The sequence below is a fragment of the Protomyctophum parallelum genome (assembly GCF_964188405.1).
Source record: "Protomyctophum parallelum genome assembly, chromosome: 17".
NCBI lineage: Eukaryota > Metazoa > Chordata > Actinopteri > Myctophiformes > Myctophidae > Protomyctophum > Protomyctophum parallelum.
The window spans coordinates 38,894,315-38,913,864 of NC_139719.1; the positions used below are offsets into that span (position 1 = coordinate 38,894,315).

The following is a 19,550-nucleotide window of genomic DNA, read 5'->3' on the forward strand; positions in this document are numbered from 1 at the left end:
GTGGATATGCTGGGACTCTGGGAGGCATGGCTTACCTGTTCTCTGTCAGCTTCATGATGGTGGATATGCTGGGACTCTGAGAGGCATGGCTTACCTGTTCTCTGTCAGCTTCATGATGGTGGATATGCTGGGACTCTGAGAGGCATGGCTTACCTGTTCTCTGTCAGCTTCATGATGGTGGATATGCTGGGACTCTGGGAGGAGGCATGGCTTACCTGTTCTCTGTCAGCTTCATGATGGTGGATATGCTGGGACTCTGGGAGGAGGCATGGCTTACCTGTTCTCTGTCAGCTTCATGATGGTGGATATGCTGGGACTCTGGGAGGCATGGCTTACCTGTTCTCTGTCAGCTTCATGATGGTGGATATGCTGGGACTCTGGGAGGCATGGCTCACCTGTTCTCTGTCAGCTTCATGATGGTGGATATGCTGGGACTCTGGGAGGCATGGCTTACCTGTTCTCTGTCAGCTTCATGATGGTGGATATGCTGGGACTCTGGGAGGCATGGCTTACCTGTTCTCTGTCAGCTTCATGGTGGTGGATATGCTGGGACTCTGGGAGGAGGCATGGCGTACCTGTTCTCTGTCAGCTTCATGATGGTGGATATGCTGGGACTCTGGGAGGAGGCATGGCTTACCTGTTCTCTGTCAGCTTCATGATGGTCGATGCTCTGGAGCTGAATGTAATGAAGGACATCCTCAGCATGGGGCTGAAACAAAGCAAGAACAACAACATTATATATATACCAGACTACTGCCTGGTCAACCATCACAAAAAGGTCTAGAAACAGCAAAAAAAAAAAGTGACATAGGAGTGGGAGTGAACCACCTTGTATTACACATCAACCAATAACGTCGCTCCAACTTTTGTGACGCCAGTGTTCTCCGCATAAATAATAGGGGAGGAGGAGGAAGAGGAGGAGAGGAGGGAGGTTCATAGGTTGGTGAACCAATACTCCGCTCCGACTTTTTTCTCCATCTATACTTGTCCGTATCTTGCAAGCCACCTTAGCCCACATCTCTAAAACTGTTGTGCCATTTTGAAAAGTATTTTAAAATTGTGAAAATAGCCGTGATCGTCGGCACATTGTGAGCTTGTAGATGGGACTATTTATTTTAAAATGTTTTTCAAAATAGTATAAATGGCTTAGGGGGTAAAGGGTAATATATAACTAAGGCAAGCTATACAGTAAAGGGCCCCAAATCTCAACATGTTGCTCTTGCTATGTTTGGCTATTGTTCATATACCCAGAATATGGATGCTGCATGCATGGGGCTCAAGGGATATAAAGAGCAAGAGTTACATGTTTCATGTATTGGAATTAATCTGGTCAAACTCCAGTTTGACCAGATGAACTCCAGTTTGACCAGATGAAGAGCCTTGGCTCGAAAAACGTCGTCAATAATACACTTTTGGAGCAGATGAGTGTGCGGGTTCTCTTCTCTTTTCCTGATGTCACTTTTGCACCCAAACACCTCCTCCACTAATAGTGATGTGCGTGTTTTACTAGTTTATGTATTGGAATTGTCATTGTAAAGCTGCTCTATACTCTTTTATGTCATGTTGTTTTGTGTACACAAGACACACATACGGTCCATAAATAAATCCAGCAAGACGGGTGGTGAGTCACAGAGACGTGTTGACTCGAGAGGTTTGAGGTTTTGGCAGCCATGTTGTCCCCCAGTCAGCTTTGACACTGACTATAAACCAGTTATGACGGGAACGCCGCATCTGTGTCGCGTATAGCTTTTAACAACTTTTAACCATTATTTTATACTGTATAGCTGTTGGAAAAAAAATAATATCTACAAGCTCGTAGCGCGGCACTATTTTTGAAAAGTTGTGAAAATGTGTTTGCAATTCTTTGAATATATATTCTTTCACATTTTTTTTTGTCAGGATTTGGAAGAATGTTTTTGTAGAATCTGGTCTCAGGTCTAAATGGGATAAACCACTTGATATATCACAGCCATGCTTTAGATGTGTCAGCGTTCTTCTGGTGAAAATTAAAAATGATTTGGATAAACATGTAGGCAAAAATAATGAAACACATTCACTTCAAAGACATGGGATTAATGCTGCAGACATGGGATTAAGGCTGCATGTGTGTGAAGCATGCGCGCACGCGTGTTCATGCACATGATATGCATGCACACAATGTATTTTTGAAAACAAGCGAGCACACAGATTCATGCTTGAAGGCACGCACGCACGCACGCACGCATGCACGCCACACACGCCACGCACACGTGTCACATTGTTTGCCGAGCAGGGTTGTTGTTGTTGATCCGTGCCGTTTGAAGCTCACGGGATGTTTGTACGGAAACAACGACGTCAACAACTTTGTTTCATGAAAGCGCAGGTGGCTGCCGTGGCTTTATAAACGAAACGATATACCGCCCCACTTCAGATCCATGCCATCTGGTGGACATGAATCTAGCCCGGCGAATGTTTCCTTCCTGGATAATATGTTTGTCATTGCTATCGGGAGTCGATTCGATTTTTGTAATTATACTCCATTAGATTTTTAATGTGTGAATGAATTTATCATCGTTCTCGCCATAAACAACAAGCTGCGACAAACAGACTGTTGGAGTACATTGGCAAAAAAACAGGTTTGATTGATGTGAACCCGACACTACAATACCCATAATGCATTGTTGGTGTGTTAGTTGTTGCGGTGTTATGACATCTGTAATGGTAATGTGAAGAATAGCAATGGTAATTGATTGATTCAATTCCCAGTAGGAGAAATACATGTTTCTAGAGAAATTATTATTGTTCTATTATACGTTCCAGAAGGTTTAGGTATAATGGTAAAATGGTTGGTTCGGTTCGAGATAGTCTCCCAATACGGTTGTCAAATGCTTCCACTTAACCCATTCTGACCGGGCACCCATTTTGGTGTTGGCATCATGTTATGCTTTAGATATTGAAAAATAGCAGATCTACAAGCTCATGACATTTTTAGAATCTGATATCAGGTCAGAATTGGTTCATCAGACCAGTGTGTGTCCGGCGGAAACCTCGTATGAATCTGATCTCAGGTCAGAATGGGTTAACCCATTCTGGGTGGGAACCCCTTTTGGTGTTTCAAGCATTATGTTATGCTTTAGCTATTGAAAATGATCTACAAGCTGTAGATCTGCTTTTTTTATCGTGAAAATGTGGCCCAAATGTTTTTAACTCAAATCTTTGCTTCTGGGTGTTCCCTGGAACAACATATTTTCAGACGGGGGTCGGCGGCCAATCACATATAATTCTGGGGCTCCTTACATGAAATAGTTTGAGAACCTCTGACATAGAAACATAGGTTTGAGAACCTCTGACATAGAAACATAGGTTTTCAGAAAACTGACCTGATTTAGAAGACATTTGTAGAATTTCATTTTCTTTTTTTTTTCTTTTCTTTTTCTTATCACCTACACACTGGAGTATGTGTGAGCCTTTACGCTCCACCCCAGCAATCCATCTCCCAGGGGTCCAGCGCTTTGAAAATGGGCCGAGACGCCCCCCGCTCTCGGTCGATACCGACAATAAGCCACTCCGACCTACAATGCATAATCTAGTTATCGCGAGGTGCAGCTACTGTAGGATCATGGTTCTTTTTGGCAGACTGTTAGCAAACTGAGATTGTGCGTCCGGCTCAACCTCCTCGATTTGGAGCTTGAATAATTTGTCTTGGAAGGTAGGCCTACATAGATAAATGAATAAGATGTCTGTGCAAATCATTTATCGCATACAGGTGAAATGGACTCTAGAGGTTTGTTGTTGTTTTCTCAAAATCCAATGTCACGAAGAAGCCCATGCAGCCAAATATGAATATTTTGACTTTGCTTCCGTTTTCCTTGGAGGGAGGCGCAGCGGCAGCCAACGGTTTACAGTATAGCAGGTCACATGGATGGATGCATGCGGTGCAGACAGTGGCGTGCACAGATAGACACTAGGGGGTGCTAGAGCACCCCCTGCCCTTTTGGCAATGTGCTCTTTAAAAAGAAAGAAAAAAAAAAACGTTTTATTTTTTTTCTTAATTTGTAGTGTGTGGACCATGCGGTGACATTGATTAAAAAAAAACGCTTCTACTATATTATTTAGGCCCCCACAATCTAAAGCTATGTTTCTATGTCAGTGGTCCTTCGATTAAAAAAAATAGCAGACCTACAAGCTCGTAGCGCGCCACTCGGTGGCGCGCTATGAGCTTGTAGATCTGCTATTTTTCAATAGCTAAAGCACCAAAATGGGTTCCCGCCCGAAAATGCGCTGCACAAGGTGCCCTTTTTTTTCACTTGAGCACCTGCCCCTCTAAATGTCTGTGCACGCCACTGGGTGCAGAGCTGTGAGCGAGTTAGCATCTGTGCTAGCTTGTGGCTCCAGGGACAGAGGATATGCTGTTTGTGACCGGGGTGAGTGATGTGCGCCGGGCCTGGCTTTCTCTTTAAGGGCATCCCAGGGCTCCGTGGACATTACTACTGTCTATTTACCTTCAGAAAGAAGAATTCCCCACGGTGGAGCTTTAAAGAATAGTCCAAGGATTCAGTGAGACGGTTCAACATGTTTGTTTAAAATGTTTGTCTTGAACTTCTCTGCTATAGGTTCTCCACAAACATGTTCTAACTTCTAACTAACATGTTCTAACTTCTAACTAATGTGGGTATCCATATTTCATAATAGTCGCAATAATTGTACGCTATGTAATTTTGGGCAACTATACATTTCTGGGCTCATTTGGTCAGAGGGTGATAAGCAAGTCTCGTCTAGCAATCACTTTAGAGGTCCCATACAGACTACCCTGCGGGGGGGTAGGGTGCCATATGTTGATCTGTATGTAAAGTTTCAGACTCCAACCCTGTATTCATCTCTGGTCTATGCAAAAGTACTGTATATAGTGTCTCGTAAATGCAATGTTAAGGAAGTCTGAGCGGGCTGGCCATCGAGGTGGTTAGTCTGCTGTGCTCCTGTGGGCCGGCATGGCCGCGGGAAGCTATGCTCTGTTGTAGCCTACTTGTACAACTAGAACTCGCATGTTCTAACTTCTAACTAACATGTTCTAACTTCTAACTATAGCATGTTCTAACTTCTAACTCACATGTTCTAACTTCTAACTCACATGTTCTAACTTCTAACTCACATGTTCTAACTTCTAACTCACATGTTCTAACTTCTAACTATAGCATGTTCTAACTTCTAACTCACATGTTCTAACTTCTAACTCACATGTTCTAACTTCTAACTATAGCATGTTCTAACTTCTAACTCACATGTTCTAACTTCTAACTATAGCATGTTCTAACTTCTAACTCACATGTTCTAACTTCTAACTCACATGTTCTAACTTCTAACTCACATGTTCTAACTTCTAACTCACATGTTCTAACTTCTAACTATAGCATGTTCTAACTTCTAACTCACATGTTCTAACTTCTAACTAACATGTTCTAACTTCTAACTCACATGTTCTAACTTCTAACTCACATGTTCTAACTTCTAACTAGCATGTTCTAACTTCTAAATAACATGTTCTAACTTCTAAATAACATGTTCTAACGAACGGTTCAACATGTTTGTTCAAATGTGTGTCTTCTTATACCTCTTGAACTTCTCTGCTAGGTTCTCCACAAAGTAGTAGATTTCATCCCAGTGGTTCTTCACACTGCCAGACCTGAAAGACGGATGAAAAAAATAATAACATACATATTAATTTAAACACATTTAACCTTCCTAATTGGGCATGCACGTACAGTACTGGCAAAACATTTCATAACATATTCCAAAATGTTCACATTGAAAGCTATTTACGCAACTATTTTGCCAACATATCGTGCTCACGTCAGGGACCAGCAGACTCAGTAACAGCTTCTATCCCACAGCGGTAGCCACATTAACCCATTCTGACCTGAGATCAGATTCATACGAGGTTTCCACTGGACACACACTGCTCTGATTAAATGCTGCTAAGAAATATATGGGGACTAGGTTGGCGGAGGGTGTGTAGAGCCCAGGATCACATTAGAGAATTGACACAGGGGTGAAAAATGGGTTACAAAATCGTGGGATAAAAAATATATTAAGAAAAAAAAAAGATAATAAAGAAATTATTCGTTGCTGAAATACATGTTTTATTGTGTTGTTTTTAAGTACAATTGGGGTTTGTGCAATAACAGCTGCATGTTACGTGTGTAGTGTACTGTGCAATATATCATAAGTGCAATAGGGATAGTGCAATAACATGAAGAACGGTTATGTGTGTGTTCTTGTTTTCATAGTTTTTATGTTTTTGGTTTTATGATGCACTGATCGGTTGGCCATTTTTTTATTTTGTTGTACTTGTTACAATGACAATAAAGATCTATCTACATTATTTATTTTGTATACATAAAAAACAACATACTGAACACTGTAGGGAGGTGAGCGCTTCACAGCGCCACCTAGTGGCGTGTAAACTACTGCAGCTCATCAGTAGAACATCTCATCATTGACCCATTCTGAACGGGCACCCATTTTGGTGTTAGCATCATGTCGTGCTTTAGCTATTGAAAAATAGCAGATCTACAAGCTCATATCGCGCCACCGAGTGGCGCGATACGAGCTTGTAGGTCTGCTATTTTTGAAAAAAATCGAAGAATGACTGACATTTTTAGAATCTGATCTCAGGTCAGAATGGGTTCGTCAGACCGGCATGTGTCCAGTGGAAACCTCGTATGAATCTGATCTCAGGTCAGAATGGGTTAAAAATAATGGTTAAAGTGGTTACAAGCTATAAGGCGACACAGAAAAGAAAAAGGCAAAGAGAAAGTGGACTGACGCTCATATATAATCCTCACTGGCTCTGGCTATAGCTATGAATGGATCATTACGTTTTGCAGTAGTAATAGTGGGGCGTTACCTTTTCTGGGCATTAAATATGGGGCATTATAACCTTCTGGGCATTACAGGTGGCTTTCTGGTGACTTTCTGGGCATTTGCGATTTTTCAGCACAAACAAACACAGACAGGATGCTGTGTCCAATCATACACATCCACGACCACCTCAACATGGTACATGTTAGTATATTAGCCCATTCTGACCTGAGATCAGATTCATACGAGGTTTCCACTGGACACACACTGGTCTGATTAACCCATTCTGACCTGAGATCAGATCCTGAAAATGTCAGTCGTTCTTCGATTATTCAAAAATAGCAGACCTACAAGCTCGTATCGCGCCACTCGGTGGCGCGATATGAGCTTGTAGATCTGCTATTTTTCAATAGCTAAAGCATAACATGATGCCAACACCAAAATGCCCGGTCAGAATGGGTTAGTAAAATACTGCAGCTGGGCTACCATGCAGTCTTCTTTAGTATATAGTGGTGCAACAGGAAGGCTACCATGCAGTCTTCTTTAGTATATAGTGGTGCAACAGGAAGGCTACCATGCAGTCTTCTTTAGTATAGTGGTGCAACAGGAAGGCTACCATGCAGTCTTCTTTAGTATAGCGGTGCAACAGGAAGGCTACCATGCAGTCTTCTTTAGTATATAGTGGTGCAACAGGAAGACTACCATGCAGTCTTCTTTAGTATAGTGGTGCAACAGGAAGGCTACCATGCAGTCTTCTTTAGTATATAGTGGTGCAACAGGAAGGCTACCATGCAGTCTTCTTTAGTATAGTGGTGCAACAGGAAGGCTACCATGCAGTCTTCTTTAGTATATAGTGGTGCAACAGGAAGGCTACCATGCAGTCTTCTTTAGTATATAGTGGTGCAACAGGAAGGCTACCATGCAGTCTTCTTTAGTATAGTGGTGCAACAGGAAGGCTACCATGCAGTCTTCTTTAGTATAGTGGTGCAACAGGAAGGCTACCATGCAGTCTTCTTTGGTATAGTATAGTGGTGCAACAGGAAGGCTACCATGCAGTCTTCTTTAGTATATAGTGGTGCAACAGGAAGGCTACCATGCAGTCTTCTTTAGTATATAGTGGTGCAACAGGAAGGCTACCATGCAGTCTTCTTTAGTATAGTGGTGCAACAGGAAGGCTACCATGCAGTCTTCTTTAGTATAGTGGTGCAACAGGAAGGCTACCATGCAGTCTTCTTTAGTATAGTGGTGCAACAGGAAGGCTACCATGCAGTCTTCTTTAGTATAGTGGTGCAACAGGAAGGCTACCATGCAGTCTTCTTTGGTATAGTGGTGCAACAGGAAGGCTACCATGCAGTCTTCTTTAGTATATAGTGGTGCAACAGGAAGGCTACCATACAGTCTTCTTTAGTATATAGTGGTGCAACAGGAAGACTACCATGCAGTCTTCTTTAGTATATAGTGGTGCAACAGGAAGGCTACCATGCAGTCTTCTTTAGTATATAGTGGTGCAACAGGAAGGCTACCATGCAGTCTTCTTTAGTATAGTGGTGCAACAGGAAGGCTACCATGCAGTCTTCTTTAGTATAGTGGTGCAACAGGAAGGCTACCATGCAGTCTTCTTTAGTATATAGTGGTGCAACAGGAAGGCTACCATGCAGTCTTCTTTAGTATAGTGGTGCAACAGGAAGGCTACCATGCAGTCTTCTTTAGTATATAGTGGTGCAACAGGAAGGCTACCATGCAGTCTTCTTTAGTATATAGTGGTGCAACAGGAAGGCTACCATGCAGTCTTCTTTAGTATAGTGGTGCAACAGGAAGGCTACCATGCAGTCTTCTTTAGTATATAGTGGTGCAACAGGAAGGCTACCATGCAGTCTTCTTTAGTATATAGTGGTGCAACAGGAAGGCTACCATGCAGTCTTCTTTAGTATATAGTGGTGCAACAGGAAGGCTACCATGCAGTCTTCTTTAGTATAGTGGTGCAACAGGAAGGCTACCATGCAGTCTTCTTTAGTATATAGTGGTGCAACAAGAAGGCTACCATGCAGTCTTCTTTAGTATATAGTGGTGCAACAGGAAGGCTACCATGCAGTCTTCTTTAGTATAGTGGTGCAACAGGAAGGCTACCATGCAGTCTTCTTTAGTATATAGTGGTGCAACAGGAAGGCTACCATGCAGTCTTCTTTAGTATATAGTGGTGCAACAGGAAGGCTACCATGCAGTCTTCTTTAGTATAGTGGTGCAACAGGAAGGCTACCATGCAGTCTTCTTTAGTATATAGTGGTGCAACAGGAAGGCTACCATGCAGTCTTCTTTAGTATATAGTGGTGCAACAGGAAGGCTACCATGCAGTCTTCTTTAGTATAGTGGTGCAACAGGAAGGCTACCATGCAGTCTTCTTTAGTATATAGTGGTGCAACAGGAAGGCTACCATGCAGTCTTCTTTAGTATATAGTGGTGCAACAGGAAGGCTACCATGCAGTCTTCTTTAGTATATAGTGGTGCAACAGGAAGGCTACCATGCAGTCTTCTTTAGTATAGCGGTGCAACAGGAAGGTTACCATGCAGTCTTCTTTAGTATAGCGGTGCAACAGGAAGGCTACCATGCAGTCTTCTTTAGTATATAGTGGTGCAACAGGAAGGCTACCATGCAGTCTTCTTTAGTATAGTGGTGCAACAGGAAGGCTACCATGCAGTCTTCTTTAGTATATAGTGGTGCAACAGGAAGGCTACCATGCAGTCTTCTTTAGTATAGCGGTGCAACAGGAAAACACTTAGTCCTGCATTTTTTTGCCAAACACACACACAAGGACCAAAGTCATTACACGCCTCCCAACTTAATGAGCCCGCAGTAAAGTTAAGCTGGGGGGGGGGGGGGGGGGGGGGGATTCAACAAGCCAAGATCTTCAGAACAAAAATAATGATGTTTCTGCTTTTCACACTTTTTATAGGCTTCAGGTGATTAAAGTGTGTGCTTTTGTTTTAACGGCAGGAATAATATGTTGCATTTTCAGATGATGGATAAGCAACCAACATTGTCCATTTAAAGGTATATTCAGTGATTTCACTTAATTCAAATATCACTTATTTTTTTGTTTTGTTGTGATAATCCTCCCTACTATAGAGTGTGCTGGCCATATAAGGAGTTCCTCCCTGTCCCCAGTTAACCCCTGGGGGTCAAAAAACCTTAGGTTTCGTTTTTGACTCTCTATCCTGATTGGACGAAAGGCTGGGTCCCACAGCCAAAAACGAAACCTACGTTTTTTTGAGTGAAATCACTGAATATACCTTTAACGGCAGGAATAATATGTTGCATTTTCAGATGATGGATAAGCAACCAACATTGTCCATTTAACCATTTGTAACTCAATAGACGGGTGCACATGTAACCGAATGGACCCTCGGTTACATGTTGTAGCCTATACTCTCTTGGAAGTTAAATGAAAACTGAGGATTCAGATTTTTGTACTTTGTGTACTTGCAGTCATGGTTCCCAACCCATTTCTTCATCAACTGTAGATTTAGTCGACTAAAATCTTATGAAAATTAGTCGACTAAAACTGGACTAACACTAAGACATTCCAGATGACTAAACTAAATTAAGTTTTTATTCCAAAGACCTATGACTAAAACGAAATCCGCTGTCAAAATCAACACTATACAGTACAAAGCAACCACACATCAATTTGACCGGCGCTCTTCATTAAAGGTCCACTTCACACCTTTTTTCATGTGTGTAATATGTGTTTTTAGATATTTTGATCGTGACGCCATGTTCATGACCAAAAACCTATCATGAATATGTGGTCTCACTTTTTTCCTGGACTATGTATCCCCCCGCCCCCCCCCCCCCCCTCTCCACAAGGAGGGGAAGTGCACTAAAGCATTATGGGCATTGTAGGAATCCAGTCAAAACCCTATATAGTCAAACACACAGACCTTCATTATGTTTCTGGTGCACATTTCAACTGTAATCTGTGACTGGAGTTTCTTACAGCGGTGAAATGTCCCCTTTAAGGACCCAGACAGACTAAACGGGGGGGCCCGGAGATTAAAGCACAGGAGGTTCTGTGCCCCCCCCCCCCCCCCCCCCCCCCGCCCCATGGGGAGGGGGGGGGGGGCGTCATAAAACTGGACGAAAATGAAAAGACTGCACCTCACCGCTGCTGTCGTCCCTAATGATGGACCTGCTGCATGCATTCATTTCCGCTGCATGGGGGAGATGATGGATCGTGCGCATGTCTGTCTCACGTGAGTCATTTACACAGTAGAATCATGTCTCCACGGTTGTGAGAGAGGCAGATTTATGTGTGTGTGTGTGTGTGTGTGTGTGTGTGTGTGTGTGTGTGTGTGTGTGTGTGTGTGTGTGTGTGTGTACGTGTGCGCGCGCATGTGTGTGTGTGTGTGTGTGTGCGTGTGTGTGTTCTTTCATTATGTGTGTGGTGGTGATCGTTAGCTATAACGAGCTAGCCAGAGACATGATGACACATATGGGGGAAACGAGCGAACCCGACTGACTGAGGTAACTCATTAGGCCTCGTACACACATATCACACATATCAAACGCACATGCTGTGTTCTGTGTTTGATGTGCCGCCAATTCAATGATGAATTGAAAACGGTGGACCCTCTTGTAAACAAGTGTATAATGCTTGTTTATGGTGTCGTCCACTCACAGTTAACATATTTTTTTATTGAGTTGTGCTTGAAATGTACTGTAATTGAAACTGTTAATAAATACTTCAATCAATCAATCAATCAGCCTCAATGCTTTTCCAATGAAAGTCACATGGTTTGACCAAACATTTGTGTTTGATTGGTCATTCCTGCCCCCACCCCCATCAAACACAATTTTTTTGGTCAAACCATGTGACTCCCATTGGAATTGCATTGTGGTGGCCATTAAAACACAGGCAGAACACAGAAAATGCGTTTGATATGTGTGTATGAGAACGCATGTTCTCCCATTTATCGGTGGAAATGAATTGGCTTGTCAGGTCATGTATTGAAGGAAACATGAGGTCATGTAGTCCGTTGCTCTCCCCAGGTTGGCAGAGGGAGTATAGAGCCCATGGGATTACATTAGATAATTGACACTGGGTGAAAAAAAATGGGTTACAACATAACAATGATGAAAGTTAACAAAACAAGTGTTCCCCCCAAAACATGTTACTCCTTGGGAATTGGGACCACACAGCGCTGAGCAAAGTTTTATTCCTGGGGATTTAACAGCTGGTGCAACAACGGCACTTTTCTCACTCCGTTTGCACTGCACTAGGCTAAACTTTGGGCAGTTTTTAAGGAAAACAAATAACTTATAATAGGATAATTCAGCACCATCTGCCAACTGTCTTGAATAAGCAATAAAACGTACAAAAGTATCATCTCTTTTCAAGAAATCGACACACGCGGTCCACACCCCCGCAGGGAGTGCAGTGCCTGGTATCGAGTCGGTCGGACCTAACCCACGGTTCTCCAGACGACCCACCACAAAATGCTCTGGTCAGGCTCTGCCAGTGGGAATCCCCGGAGTGGGAATCCCCTCTGCCAGTGGGCCTGATCAGCCTAAACCTAAATCCAACACAGTCCACTTTTCAAATTGATTACTTAACCACTTTTCACAGTCAGTTTGCACTATGCACACACAGGCAGACAGACAGATGCAGAGATCTCCATGTGGGACACAGACAGTTAAACCGGGTGCTATGACAAGTTGACAACGGGTATTATTAGGTTCCCAAGTTGCATCGCTCTCAAGTAGGCCGGTGGCCGACGGGCACGTACAGGTCTAGTATGTTAAAATAGCCAATATACAAGCTCACAACCTGCCGTTGTAGATCGCCTGGTTGAACTATAAAAAAAACAATAATTTCAAAATAGTAAAAAAAAAGTCAAAGTAGTTTAGGGGGTTCCAGGTGGTCCCCAGCTAAATGATTGACCCTTGACCCCCTAAATGATTAGATCTTTAACTCTTTTTTGCGAGCGTAACATGAAACCAAATGGTTTCCCCAAAATGTGCTGTCATAATCAACACTGATATGAAACTGGTTGAAAATAACCCCTCTAGAGAGAGCTATTCAATGCACCCTCCTGTACAAGGACGGAAACAGAACACGTTGCACAACCAACGGTCCATAAAAGCTGCTTTTAAGACATTACTTCAACGTGCTCGGCTTGCCAGTATAACCCAGGCAAGATTAGTCTATAACTGCCCCGCTCTGGAGCGCCTAAATTCCCTCTCTCTCTCTCTCTCTCTCTCTCTCTCTCTCTCTCTCTCTCTCTCTCTCTCTCTCTCTCTCTCTCTCTCTCTCTCTCTAATGTCTTTACAAGGTACAAGATATGACGAAACCCCACACGAAACAAGAGCAAAATGAGAACGGAATGTATCCGAGTTCAGTCAGACATAATAAAATGCATTGTCTCAGGTTCGTTTTCCCAGGCACTGGTGGACAAATTATATATAAGTACATTCTCAAGTATATAGAGGGTATATGCGCATGCTTAAAGTGAATGGCACATCGAGTGGCAAATAGAGTGGCAAAGCAACATGCAAAGTGAGTTTAACATTGTTTAATGTTGTTTAATGCAATCAGATTGGATTTTTATGCTTGGATGCATGGGCTGTCAAGGCCAGAAAGTAGTTTTAAAACAGAGATATTGCACACATTCCCTTGATAAAGTGCAACTATAGTCATTAAAGTGCATTCGGCAATCCCCGATTGAGCATTTTAGTTGACAGGGGAACAAAAGAGTGTTTAAATCTATTATATACACATCGTGGAGTTCTATACCTCCTACCGGATGGCATCAGCTCGTACTCTCGGTACAGTACATGCAAGGGGTCAGATACAATATTCCGAGCCTGTCTCACCACTGCTTGTTCAAAGATGGCCTGGGGAGTGATGGGGGTAGGGGGGGGGGGGGGTGGACATGCCCATGATCTTCCCAGCCATGTTTGCTAGCCTATTTACTTGAGACTTGTATTTCACAGTTAGATTGCCAAACCAGCTGGATATACCGTATCTTAGGATTGACTCTATACTAGCTCTGTAAAAGGTCAACATGATATTTCTACTGACTCCAAAAAGCCTAAGTCTTCTGAGAAAGTGTAGACGTTGGTGTGTCTTAGAACACAGTGTTGTAACATGCGTGTGCCAGCTCAGGTCCTCATCGATCTGTAGGCCTACTCCCAGATATTTATATGAGGGGACCTGTTTGATGTTATGGTCATGGACACTAATCACACGCATACCCTCTATTCACGAGTAAAAAGTCTGAAATCTTCTGAACTTTTCAAAAATATTGAACATACTGTAGCAGATGTGCAAGCTTGCAACACGGCATGCTGTGGCGCATTGTGAGCTTGTAGATCGGCTAATTTCCACTATGTCTTTTACATTCGTGAAATATTCTTGTATAACCTTGGGTTCCAGGAGTGCATTGTCCATGTTGTACATGTTGGTTGTTGGAGTCCCCCCCCTCAAGGACCACTGGTGGTGCCCCGGACCACCGTTTGAAATCCACTGATGTAGACAACAACAAAAAAAAACGGTATAGGAGACAGTTTTCCCAGCCGTGGGAGTCAGAGACTTAAATTCTTCCCGTGAAATTAATCTCCGGTCTAATTTAATCTCATTTTATTTGGCTTGTACACTATACTCGAGCTTGTATAAAGATGACTCCTGCACTGTTGAAATCAAAAACGGATCCTAATTTCTTCCCACATTGCTCGTGTTTCTTTCACAAAGTCTGTAGTAAGTATAGCCTTGCCGAGCCATGAGGCCCCATAGGGGCAGGAGCCTATCTCCTGTTTCTGTAGCGTGTGTGAGGCATCTTGATGTACAAGTACACCCCCTGGACATGACACTCATAGATATTATACAAAATAGATTCATTCATTGTTCATCGGAGCGATGTGTATACCAATGAAGGCGGAAGTGCAGTGCTGAAGGCTTTTTTTTTTTAACAAATCTTTATAACAGTCATGACAATACATTACAATACAAAACAAGACAAACAAACAAACACAAACAACAAAGTTATTAATACAACAATAGAACATCAGAGGCAGGGGGGATTAGATTACTAACAGAAAACATTAAAGAGTGAACACATAGCAATTAGCAAACAGTTCTCCGCAGCTTTCTTATTTAGAAGTGCTGAAGGCATTTTGCTGAAGGCTGAACGCTGCGTTGCTGCCCAAAGTGACGTCACTCACGTGACTCCTCCATGTCTCTCGCTGTCACTCAAGTGACTACTGGCCAATCACAGCGCGTCTTTTTTTCCGGGACTTATGTTACGCACGCGGAAAGCTGCTCATTGAAGGCAAATGCTTTGCAAGGGATCTCGGGAAAATTGTGCCTTCAATTGTGACACGGGCATCAGAGCCGGAAAGGGCGTCTACGTTTACGTAGTCTATGTTTATATGTCAATGATGACACTAGTATAGCCCCAATCCAACCCTTGATGCTGAGTGTCAAGCAGGGAGGCACTGGGTCACAATTTATTTTTCTTTTGAGTTTTGGTGAACCAGCCGGGGATTGAACCCCAGTCTCATGCAGGGCAGACACTCTCTAACCACAAGGCCACTGAACGATTGCATCAGTCTGCCCATCAGTCGTTACCACGGTTACCCCAGCGACACACTGTGTGCTTCCTGCCCTCTTAATGTCGCTTTATTTTCATCCAGATGTGTTTCTTCTTCTTTCATTCTTATATGCGAACGCTTTGCCCCACGCTGCAAGTTCAAAGTTGTCCTTTAATCTCCGACCTGCTGACCTTAAAGGGGGTGAACCAAAACGTCGCCCTCGAAGCATTTCCCTGCAGTTGTCGTTGTTGTTGTAGCGGTGAGGCTGCTGCACACATCAAAGGACCTCGACCTGTTCGCTTCTGGCCTTTAACATATAAAAGCTGACTAAGCAGCGAGGAGGACAAGACCTTGCAAACCAAACAAAACAAAACAAAAAATACCTCAAAATACACTTCTTCACCGACGCTTCGGGAGGAGGGCGAGGAATGTGGAGGAAAATGTGCTGCGTAAACACAAGCAGTCTCTAACATGCAAGATATTGCACGCACGCACACATGTGTGCGGGCACGCGCACACACATGCGCACGCACGCACGCACGCACGCAGTCATCCACCCACACACGCAGACAGACTGGGCCCCCGGCCACGGGGAATGGCAGAGAGGAGCCAGCTTTTCTTCAGGGGGTGAAGACTGTTCCATTACAGCGACGGACTAGAGGAAAAACACAGCGTGTGTGAGTGTGACTGTGTGCGCACCCACTCACCCACACACGCGCGCATGCATGCATGCACGCACGCACGCTGTGTACACTGTAGATCCATACACACACTTATCCCAGGGCTCGAAATTGCGACCATTTTGGTCGCAAATGCGCCTGAATTTTAAACTGTGCAATCTAAAAATATAACTGGGAGCACCTAGTGCTACTGCATATAATTGCTGTAGTGCGACCAAAACGATCGCGACCGAAAGTGTCGCAGGCCGGTTCCGTCCCGCGAGATGATTTAAACTTGTAGAGCATAAATATCTGAGCATGTAAAAAAAAAAAGTAAGTTCCTAGTCCATTCCTGTCCAGAGTTATGATTTTTTAAAGGAATATCTCCTTGGCTTCTTCTGCTCTTCCTCTAACCTCCCGTCAGTCCGTGGACTGATTGGCTGATTAACATCAGCTGGACCTGAGGTCCTCAGCTGTGAGAGACAACAAAAGGGCTCACACACACACACACACACACACACACACACACCAACTACAGACGTGCGCGCGCTGCAACTTGTGCTCATGCAGCCAGTAAATGTCAGTATTTTGGTCTGACATCGGGGTGAATCTGAGGACTCCACTCTCGGGGTTTTTTCCCACTGCTGATGTATTTTATTTCTTTGAGTCACAGTGTTGTGGTTGGACGGCTGTGTCCGTTCTGAGGTGTGGTCGCTGGTCTCAAACATTTACTTAACACTAGAAGGTCTGAGAGGTCATTTTGACCGTTTTTTTTAAATATTTTAAAGTTAATTACCCATTCAGGACGGGAACCCCTTTTGGTGTTTTAAGCATTATGTTATGCTTTAGCTGTTGAAAAATAGCAGATCTACAAGCTCTGCTATTTTTCAAAAATCGTGAAAATGTGGTGCAAATCTTTGAATATAGATTCTTTCAGAGCGTCTGCGGGGGTCCCTGGAACTACATATTTTCAGATGGGGGTCCGCAGCCAAATACAGATAGTTCTGAGGTCCTGAGCACCATGCACTGTCTGACAACATATGTTTTTTCAGAAAACTGTTAGGATTTAGAAGGCATTTTTGGAAGGCAAGTACTGTATTGAGTATACAATTTAAGGCGTTTACTTTGAGTATTTACTTGAGTATTTCCAATTACCATTACTTTTACTTCTGCTCCACTATATACGGTACTTTTACTTTACAAAATAAATACTGCGGGTACTTTTTGACCACCACTGGGTCTAGTCCCGGGCCGTGGGACGACTCCCGGGCCGTGGGACCAGGGGCCTAGCTTGCAGTTTTCCCTCCATCACCTGTCCAAACACGCTTAGCGGTGTGGAGGAAGTGGGCTACTTTTCTCCTGCGTTGCTTGCAGGCCCCGCGATGAAAACGCTGCATGCAATGCGGCATTTTCTTCTTCTTCTTCTTCGTATTCTTTTTTAATCTAATTTTAATGGTCTGAGTCAAGGGCCCCGGTCGCCCCCGAAGTTCAAAGTTTCTCGGGTTTGGCTTTGGGGAGAGCCGAGCGGTCTCCTTTTACCACGAGGCAAGTTGATTATTGCCCATATTCTATACTTTGGCTATTGAAATAATAGCAGATCTACAAACATGTCACTTCGTGACACTTCTTCACTTATGAGCTTGTATTATTATTATTAAAATAAAATAAAAATCGTGAAAATTCGTGCACATCTTTGAATATAGGGCCCTTGTCCCACCCCCCCCCCCCCCCCCCCCCGTGTATTGGTGGTTTGGCTTGGGGAGAGAGAGACACAGCGGTCTGTTTTTACCGCGAGGCGAGGCAATCAGACGAGCTTGTCGATATATAGAGCCGACGGCGTCTGACGACAGCTCGATGCGACGGTGACGACGCTCATTAAAAAAGACATCAGAAAAGCCTCAACGAGGGGCGTTCCGTCCAACGCTGGTACAGTTGATGGATCCGTCAGATGAGTGTGACAAATAACACACACATGCTGCTGCTGGGGCCGCAGGCCATTTGGAGCTTTTAAGAGCAAGCAACGGATGCATAGAGACGGACAGACACAGAGACTGACACACAGACTGGCTGACTGACTGACTGACACTCAGACTGGCTGGCTGACACTCAGACTGGCTGACTGACTGACTGACTGACACTCAGACTGGCTGACTGACTGACACTCAGACTGGCTGACTGGCTGACTGACACTCAGACTGACTGACTGACTGACTGACTGACTGACTGACACTCAGACTGACTGACTGACTGACACTCAGACTGGCTGACTGAAACTCAGACTGGTGCGGCTAGTGGCTCAGGAGGTAGAGCGACCCGGTTCGTTACCCGCAAGCGATACAAATCTTGTATGGGATGGGATGGGAAGTTGGGAACATCATTTTTTTCAGGTGGGGGTCCGTAGCCAAATACAGAGTCCTTGACGTGAATATAATTTGCAAACCACATGGGCTATAGTATACAGTCAGAACGACATAACTCCCACAACACTCATCAACATCTGGGCGAGATCTGTGGCCTGGCTTTGGAGCGAGCATGCAGGCCGAGCGAGGCATAATGTGAACAATCTGCGGGCGCTCTCTCTCTCTCTCTCTCTCTCGATTTGCTGAGGATTGCGATTCCAAGTTAACCCCCCTTACATCTGACGGATGTTCCGGCCCGACACTTCCGCCAATAGCGTCTCTGCCTTATAGGTTGTGTCCAGCAGGCTTTTCTCTTGGCAGATGAGTGAGGCTGGGACAGAGGCTAGCCTTCATGTGTCTCTCTCTCTCTCGCTCTCTGGGACCGAGGCTAGCCTTCATGTGTGTGTCTCTCTCTCTCTCTCTCTCTCTCTCTCTCTTTTGGCAGATGAGTGAGGCTGGGACAGAGGCTAGCCTTCATGTGTGTCTCTCTCTCTCCGCCCCCGCGGTTGGCAGGCTGCTATAGGCTCCGCCCCCGCGGTTGGCAGGCTGCTATAGGCTCCGCCCCCGCGGTTGGCAGGCTGCTATAGGCTCCAACACACCCAGCACAAGCGGCCCAAAACGGACCCGTATCCAGTGTCCAACCAAAACAGGCGACGCGTACCGTACGGGCCAAAACCACCAGCTGTGGTGGAATGTAACTAAGTACATGTACTCAACTTAACTTTTTACTTCCTTTAGTTACAAGTTACTTAGCAGATGTTGGTTATACATAACATATACATCAATACATGTAACACGCAACACGGACCAAAAAAGTGTCAAAACAAGCGTGGCGGTTCCAGCTGCCTGAGCAGTTCTCTGATAAACATCGCTGAGAGATTGAGGTCGGGACAGCTAGCGACAACAACGTGACTAACACGCTTGTCTGTTTCACCTCCAACAAACGGAGATCGCCGCTGACTAAGACATTTTGTGTCGACCTCGTGTTTTTCTCTTGGGAACTTCGGGGAAATAATACTCCTCCTCAGTCCTCATAGGTTAAAGGTGCATGTGATGTTTCCTTTTTCT

The 19,550-nt window shown here is 44.2% G+C and overlaps 1 protein-coding gene across 3 annotated transcripts in view; it reads right to left on the bottom strand.

The window, feature by feature from the left end:
• The window catches only part of antxr1c (ANTXR cell adhesion molecule 1c), a 101,512-nt gene that overhangs the window by 48,148 nt on the left and 33,814 nt on the right, over positions 1–19,550 (bottom strand). For 2 of the 3 annotated variants that reach the window (XM_083788044.1, XM_083788043.1), the window contains exons 2-3: positions 5,588–5,659; positions 638–709 (exon numbers count right to left, since the gene is read on the bottom strand). In XM_083788044.1, coding sequence (XP_083644170.1) covers positions 638–709; positions 5,588–5,659 — 144 coding nt within the window. Of the gene's footprint in view, positions 1–637; positions 711–4,571; positions 4,584–5,587; positions 5,660–19,550 lie in introns of those variants that run through there. The other variant, XM_083788045.1, reaches the window with a different exon arrangement.